The following is an 8,990-nucleotide window of genomic DNA, read 5'->3' on the forward strand; positions in this document are numbered from 1 at the left end:
ACTTTGTAGGGGAACGCAGCAGAAAACAAAAAATTTCCGACCTACGCACCAGCCCAGGACCACTATGGAGACTGCATACATGGTTTGATCTTTTTCGTTACCGACTCGTAGTGCAGCGGGAAGTAGAGTCGATGACGATCGGCGGTGCAGATCCCCGCAGCTAGGATTTACAACCTTCCAACCGCGAGGATGTATACCCTCATCTGCTCCTCAGACAGCCCTCCAGGAGGCGGTCGAACAGCCCCCCGGACGGTGTCGCGGACAGCCCTTCGGGAGGACCTTCGAAACTCGAACGGTCACTCGGACAGCCCTTCGGGAGGACCTTCGAAACTCGGACGGTCACACGGACAGCCCTTCGGGAGGCACTCACGAACTAAGACCGAAACTACGATCTCTCTACAGAGTTGCACACATACGGTGTCATCTATCCGGCAGGGCTTCGCCGTCCAGAACTAGTTCCTGCCGGAACCCAGACAGCCTTACGGCTCTACGAAACTCTTTTCGTGGGAGGGAGAGAAGAAGCCAGATAATGCATGGCATGTGTATGAGAGCAAGGGATGAGTGTGGAGGGCTGCCCCTCCACCTCTATTTATAGGAAATCCCAAGGGGGTAGGGTAGTTTCACAAAAAACCCAAAATGCACATGAATGAAGTCCTTCCACAAGGACCTAGGAGTGAAACCAAGGAACAAGAGGGTCCCCAAGGGGGGATACCCCATGTGGCCGGCCACACCCTCATGAGGGGCCCAAAAAATGGCTCCTATCCATCCATGTCATCCCCAAGATCTTTTGGAGCAAAGCCCCAAAAGGTGGCTTTCCATAAAGTAACCATAAAGCTGATTTTCACTATTCACGACGACATTTTTCAGCGTCTGATCGAACTGAAAATATTTATGTGGGCTAAGAACATTTCCAGTACCCACTAAAATGATTTTCAACGCGTTCCGAAACAATTCCGGTTTTAGTGATTTTCATCTGCGAAACGCATCTGATGTGGCTCCGGCAGCTCCAGAACATTTCCGGTTTTTATCTCAGAAAATTCCAAAAAGCTTCCAGAATGATTCTGGCATCCTCCAAGAATTATCAGGCATGTGCCGAAACCAATTTGACTTAATGGTGTATCCCGAAACAACTTTTCGGTATCATCGAAACTTATCCGATGACCTCTCTCTGCGGTACGATTCCGCTGTCCGAAACTTTTCGGTGTCCGAAACTTTTTCGGTGATTTTCTCTCAGACTCCCTGTCTAGTATTCAGCAGATAGATGACCCTTAAGTGTGTGACCCTATAGGTTCGGTGAAGTATAGACATGACCCGGAACCCCTTCCGATCAATGATCAACATCGGAGCCGTGGACACCCATATTGACCCCTATACCCACACGAATAAATATTCGAGTGAACCTCCAGTTGCCGTGTGCTATTCCTGTTGCTTCGCGATATGTTACAAATACCCGAGGTGAGACATGTTGGCATTCCCGTGGATCAACAACTTGTCCACTATGCTAGTTACCTCGTTACCGGTATTGTTCTCTTTTCTCGTTATCGTGTTCCGGCATCCCCGTGATCAAATCACAAAGTGTCTGGCCAGACGATGATGGATACCGTAACACCGAGAGGGCCCAGAGATATTTCTCCATCGTCGGAGGAGCAAATCCCAATCTTGAGCTATCAAGTTACTTGACACACTTTTCCATGAACCCGTAAGCCGCCGTAATAGCCACCCAATTACGGATGACGTTTAACAAACCCCAAAGTTCATGAAGCAAGCATGAAGAAACTCGATACTCTCATGGTCTAAGGAATCATGCAAACGTTAACCATCTCTGTGTTATGTACCAATAAACTTGTGACGAATGAATCTCATAGCATAACATCATGCCGGGTCGATTCAACACAAATGTTCTCTTAACATTATGCCCTCAAGGTTGCTGACATAGACATGCCCATGATCAGGAAAACATAACCATCATGCAACACTTGAGCTAGTCTTAGAGGCCAGACTAGGAATACATTTTACCGTTTATTATTCCACACGTGCATATGAGTCTTCCTCCGAGCCTCGTGGTTATTGCAGACTCGAGAACCATAGCAGTTATAGCATGGAACATAAACATAATTATGAACTCGGAGATAAATAATATCATTTATTATTGCCTCTAGGGCATATCTCCTACAGACTCCCACTTGCACTAGAGTCAATAATCTAGTTAATGCTAATGCACTTTACACCTGTGGCACACCGGTGTAAATATGCTTCGCTTGTGGTATAGCCTGATGTCCAACGGATCTGACGACTTCAGTTCCGTGTGTATCTTTGCATGTCCTCGCGTTTTCACGTTTTCACAAAAATTCATATTTTGTGTGGACTTGGCTTTGTATGTATGTGAATCACAGGTCGAACCTGGATTCCTCAGACTGAGTTATGGAGCAACTACCTGCAGTAGTGTCCCATTGTCAAAAGCCATCTTGGAACTATACTAAGTTCATGAATGAACTATATGATTCAACATCTTCTTTGTCGCTTCTAAAGCGTCAACATACTTAGCCCTTGTTATAGAATTCGCCACAGTAACTAGTTTGAACAAGTTCCAACTAACTGTGCCACCACATTGTGTGTTACACAAAACCCTTAACTTAAATCGAAAATCGCACGGTGAAAAGATGAAGACTATCGATGTAACATTTTACAACGAACTCTTCATGATCTCCGCTTGCAAGAAAACATATCATCAGTACTTACTCTAGTACTCAATGACATCTTTCACTGTTGTCCCACGATCAGTACTTTGATCACTTTAGTATCCATACTCGCAACACCTTGGGAGTATCGGACATATCTGGTTGTTCTACATACCATGGAATACATGATTAATCCAACCACAAATGTGTGTGGAATCTGCATCATGTATTTTACTCATCAGTGTTTTGGGACACCGAGTCTTGCAAAAACTCCTTCCATGTGACTTTGGCAAGAATCACTCCTTGGCGTTTTAAATGCTAAAAGGTTTTAGCATCTTGTCAATATGTATTCATTGCTTAGCCCCATTAGGTAAATCTATCTCCATAGATCATCATGCCTAATATTGAGGCTATTTAGCCTAAGCACTTCATCGAAAAACTATTTTCAAATGAAGTCCTAATTCGTGTCAAGAAATTTATTTCCAATTACCAATGTGCCAAGCACATAAGGTTTTTAGAAATATTATTACGCTCCCACTTACTTTCTTGAATTACAAGCATCTTCGTTACCCATTGATGAAGTCAAAACCCCTTTGACCATTTCATCAAAACACGAAGATTCCAACTCCATTTTGCTCTCTTCTGTCCATTGCTGGAACTCTGAAGTTTGCATACCTACTAGCATCCTCTGGATCGACAAGTTACTTTGGACTGTATCATATACAAGTCCTAGCTTTCATTTCCATCAGATGGAAATCCTTTTATCATCCATGTTTCATATCTCATGATTGAAATATGTATTAATTGCTAGTTCAACCCGAACCGACTTTAAGCATCGCTACGATGAAAACAACCTCATCGTAGTCAACTCTTGAACTTGTTATTTCAACAAGTCGAGCTTTATGGATAAAACATTTTTATCCATATCAGTTTTAAGTTCCATAAATATTCGTTAGACTCTAAGTCTTCCGAAAGGTGTATCAAGGTTTTAATCTTGAATCACTTATATGGAAACCAACTTGGGTTGTATTGGCATTTAGCCAATTCCGGAGTCAGGGCCCATCAACGCTTCCTTGTGTATCGTAGGTATAATGTTGTCTAACAACAATATCTCGTTTGCGCACCTGAGAGGTTTGCACGAGCCTTGCCTACGTGGTTCAACTGCAAGTTCGACCGAAGTTCATACATTTTATTGTAGAGACTTCCGTATCAGTCGCAGTAGGAAACTCTGGAATTACTTCCAAGGTCTCTTTCCTTTGATCTGATGACTTAGATACTGTTTATCTCGTCGAGTTGCACTATTCTCCCACTCACCTTTTTGAAAGAACCATTCTCTTTAAAAGCACACCGTTTCGCGGCAAAACTATTTGCCTCGGTATAGTGAGGGAGGAATACCCAACATTTTGGTATAACCTACAAAGTAGCACTTGTCTGATTTGGAATAGGTTTGTAACCTTTTACACAAGCCCCATATTCCAAATGTTAAGAAAAGATATAACATGGTTGGGCGTACCATACCATGGCTTCATTTCAACAGACCCGATGTAACTCTTTTCAGTGTAAAAGCCGCAGTCTCTAAAGCATCACTTTAAAAGGGATAATGGCAAATTTATTTATGTCATCTTTGACCTTACCATGTCATAAATGGTTTGATTACATCTCCACGGACTTTCCACTTGCAGTGGTGTTCCGGGAGGTGCAAGTTATGAAACCCCTTTCACAACTCATCAGACATTCGCTAAACATGTAACTCAAATATTCCTTTGTGCAATCAAATTGCAGAAACATAATTTTCTTGTTACAATAACTTCTACTTCATTTTTGAGAACCTTTCGAATGATTTCAAAAGATCCAGACTTACATCTCATCAAGTAAATATCCATATATCTACTTGAGTCATTTCTGAAGATAAATAAATCCACCACTAACAACACTTATCGGACTACACACATCAAATGTATGATCACTAATAAGTTTGTTGTTCGTTCCTTATGGCCTGTGAACGGTATTTTAGTCACTTCACTTTTCGGAGGAAAGTTGCAAGTGTCAGATGATTCAAAATCAAAAAGACTTCAAAATCCATCATAATGGAATTTTCCATGCGGGTTTCTCCAATGTGACCAAATGTAGTGCCACACTTGTGTGGTATTCTTTTAGTCTTGCGACATTTAGCGTCAGTGTTATGGATGTATCATATTACCCTCAATATTCATAACATACGTCCCATCGATGATGGAAGTATGGCCCTTATGTTATTCATAATACTTAACAACAATTGTTGTTTTTATGAACAACTCTTTTGCAACAAACATTGTGCAATGGGCTAGAGTGTATGAAACTCTAAAATGAATTATGAAAAGTAAACCCAGAGGTATTGTATTATTATCAATATTCATAACATACATCTCATTCATAATGAAAGTATGGCCCTTGTGTTATTCATAACATCGAACATAAAAAGTTCTCTTATGAACAACCTTCTTGCAAGATGCCTTATGCAATGGGATAGAGTTTGTAAAACTCTAAATGAATTATGAAAATAAATACAGACGGCAATACACCGATGGAAGGTATAGTAACATTTACTATGTTCCATGTGTATACCTTAACCTCATTTCTAGCTAGTCTTTCATGCCATAGTAGTTCTTACATCGAGTTGCAACAGACTGCAATCGAGCGGGCATTTTTGTGATGAACTCACAATACCCAAGAATTAGTGATTAACATGTTTAACCATAATTCGCAAGAACTATATCTTTGACCAGCCTTCTATACATCAAAAACTTGTATGACATTCATACATGAGCTAGATATTCCAGTCTTCTTTCCTTTTGCCTTTATACTTCTAGCAGTTTAACTTTTAGTATTTCTCCTACTCTCAGAAGAAGCACCCAACTTAAGAGTGGCATTAGCCCCGGACTTCCTAGGCGTGTAAGTCATACTAACACCCTTTGGACACTTCCTTTATCTTTAAGTTGTTGTTTTATTCACCTTTCATTATATGACAGGCGTTCTTCTGGATCCCTTTCCCAACAGTCAAATGCATAGTAAACACTTTTACTAATACTTGCAAACAAACATTACTTTGTTTGTATCTGAAAATAATTTTCAGTTCCATGAATATCATATAACTATCCCAACTTTCGAAGTTTGGGTTTCATGGAAGCAAACATATTGCACTTGACTGAAACAGAATTATAGCTTTTGGATCAAAGGACGAGAGTCACATGATCCATAGCTTTAGCGGGAGGATACGGAAAGCATGCGATAGGACAAAGTCCTTCTCGGCACTTTTGAGGACAATCCTCATATTACGTTACCAATCGTAAAGTTTTAACCAGATATTTAACAATTATTCAATTTTAATAGGGAAGGTGGAAACGCGAACCATTATTCTACAACTATTTTGCAAGAAACACTTAGACAGTGTTCATAATTAATTGCACTGAGAAAAAAAACTAGTTTCGATTTTTTTTCGGGAATTGTTTTTAAAATATGATACGTAATATGAACGGAAGTTTGAAATATTTTTTCAAAATTTCATCACACTCATGAACATGAACAAAGTCCTAAACATCAACAAGGTTTAATAGGATTGATATGCTAGATATATCAACAAATGCCTGTGAAGTGAGCTGGTGCTGGGGTTGGATAGAACTCTGAAGTTAAGCGTGCTTGGGCTGGAGTAGTGTGAGGATGGGTGACCTTTCGGGAAGTTTGACCACGGAGTGTGATTTGACCTGAGATTAAGCATATTTACCCGAGAGTGGCGTGGTACTAGTGGCGCACCAGTAGTGCGCCATTAGTAGGCAAAACTGGTGCGCCACTAGTAGGCCTTTTCCTAGTAGTGCTTGTGTTTCAGGTGGATTTTAGCCTTTCCAGCCGTTGCTTTACCTGTATATTAACAATCATGAACTGCATCAGGAAACACATATCTTCAGTGCAATGCAGTGACTGTTTCATTAAGAATGTGTGCGTGTGCATAATGGGGAACACCGACCAAAATGGCATTTATCTCCTCTAGCAGAGGTTGTACAATGGAAACCAAGACCATGACATCTTCACCAAAATACCCAGGATCCTGGCAGCTCCCCATCAGCAACTGAATGAAGATGTCTCTTTCCGGAATAAGACGCAATGCTACCTGACAGTTTGCAATTATGCTCGCGACATTAGTTCAGTGGACACAACTCAAACCAGCTAATGGCTGCAATAACAGCTTGATATTACTAATGTATTGCCATTTATCAAAAATAAATGAACTAGATTTATCAGGTGAACAATCTCCAGAAAATTGCTAGCTTGTATGGTCGTGTAAAACTAAAAGACGTGATGATGAACAGCAGTATGTCAGCTGATCAAAGTAAAGTGGTCATACCTTGTAAGCAGCTGATGAGATCCATCCATGGAACGGCTTGAGGGTGCTCTTGTATGCTTCTTCCACCATCTCTTGCAGGCTTGACTCTGAGTTCTTCACTAATCCCTCCAGCAAATGTGTCGAGAAATTCACCGACCTAAACCCAACGCATTTTGGCGACACATGAAAACTAAGGTTTTGAAACAGAATTAACACATATGGTATAAAACAGCATATGTTACCTGGTCAACCAGATAATTGCCCTGGTGCAACTATTGGTCTTCTTTGAGGTCCCTTCCACCACTTCCTTCGTCACCATCACCGTCAAGCTCGCGTATTTCAAAGAGTCTGTTGCATGGAGATACTTGTAATCTCTGCAAAGGGAAACTCGCTTATTATGTAACTGTAATCACTTCACTGCAATTGGCACAATCAAGTCAGTATGCCCAGTCGCTTAGTTATGTGAACAAATGCAATGCAGAATGCAAGGCAACATGGGAGTAATGATTACGTAGAAAAAGAGCAACCACCTGAACATTTTGCTCAATGTCTTGACTGAGGACTAGTAGCGTCGGCCCAATCACATCTTTGACGACAAAAAAACAGAGCATTTGTTAGCTAAACCTTGATCTACTGATATATTCATAGTGAAAGAAGTGCAAACGGTAAACTAACTGCAACTTGTGTCAACTTTGTAGGGGAACGCAGCAGAAAACAAAAATTTTCCGACCTACGCACCAGCCCAGGACCACTATGGAGACTGCATACATGGTTTGATCTTTTTCGTTACCGACTCGTAGTGCAGCGGGAAGTAGAGTCGATGACGATCGGCGGTGCAGATCCCCGCAGCTAGGATTTACAACCTCCCAACCGCGAGGATGTATACCCTCATCTGCTCCTCAGACAGCCCTCCAGGAGGCGGTCGAACAGCCCCCCGGACGGTGTCGCGGACAGCCCTTCGGGAGGACCTTCGAAACTCGAACGGTCACTCGGACAGCCCTTCGGGAGGACCTTCGAAACTCGGACGGTCACACGGACAGCCCTTCGGGAGGCACTCACGAACTAAGACCGAAACTACGATCTCTCTACAGAGTTGCACACATACGGTGTCATCTATCCGGCAGGGCTTCGCCGTCCAGAACTTGTTCCTGCCGGAACCCAGACAGCCTTACGGCTCTACGAAACTCTTTTCGTGGGAGGGAGAGAAGAAGCCAGATAATGCATGGCATGTGTATGAGAGCAAGGGATGAGTGTGGAGGGCTGCCCCTCCACCTCTATTTATAGGAAATCCCAAGGGGGTAGGGTAGTTTCACAAAAAACCCAAAATGCACATGAATGAAGTCCTTCCACAAGGACCTAGGAGTGAAACCAAGGAACAAGAGGGTCCCCAAGGGGGGATACCCCATGTGGCCGGCCACACCCTCATGAGGGGCCTAAAAAATGGCTCCTATCCATCCATGTCATCCCCAAGATCTTTTGGAGCAAAGCCCCAAAAGGTGGCTTTCCATAAAGTAACCATAAAGCTGATTTTCACTATTCACGACGACATTTTTCAGCGTCTGATCGAACTGAAAATATTTATGTGGGCTAAGAACATTTCCAGTACCCACTAAAATGATTTTCAACGCGTTCCGAAACAATTCCGGTTTTAGTGATTTTCATCTGCGAAACGCATCTGATGTGGCTCCGGCAGCTCCAGAACATTTCCGGTTTTTATCTCAGAAAATTCCAAAAAGCTTCCAGAATGATTCTGGCATCCTCCAAGAATTATCAGGCATGTGCCGAAACCAATTTGACTTAATGGTGTATCCCGAAACAACTTTTCGGTATCATCGAAACTTATCCGATGACCTCTCTCTGCGGTACGATTCCGCTGTCCGAAACTTTTCGGTGTCCGAAACTTTTTCGGTGATTTTCTCTCAGACTCCCTGTCTAGTATTCAGCAGATAGATGAC

At 42.2% G+C, this 8,990-nt stretch overlaps 1 protein-coding gene across 1 annotated transcript; it reads right to left on the reverse strand.

Annotated features, from left to right (window-relative positions):
• Nucleotides 1-6,389: 6,389 nt before the first annotated feature.
• On the reverse strand, nucleotides 6,390-8,234 carry LOC141021418 (glycolipid transfer protein 3-like). Its single transcript, XM_073497267.1, has 4 exons — nucleotides 7,566-8,234; nucleotides 7,278-7,409; nucleotides 7,057-7,192; nucleotides 6,390-6,822 (listed from the first exon to the last, which is right to left on the reverse strand). The coding sequence occupies exons 1-4, from the start codon at nucleotides 7,571-7,573 to the stop codon at nucleotides 6,616-6,618; spliced, it is 483 nt and encodes a 160-aa protein (XP_073353368.1). The 5' UTR covers nucleotides 7,574-8,234; the 3' UTR covers nucleotides 6,390-6,615.
• Nucleotides 8,235-8,990: the final 756 nt, after the last annotated feature.

Source organism: Aegilops tauschii, chromosome 4 (assembly GCF_002575655.3).
Source record: "Aegilops tauschii subsp. strangulata cultivar AL8/78 chromosome 4, Aet v6.0, whole genome shotgun sequence".
Taxonomy (NCBI): Eukaryota; Viridiplantae; Streptophyta; class Magnoliopsida; order Poales; family Poaceae; genus Aegilops; species Aegilops tauschii.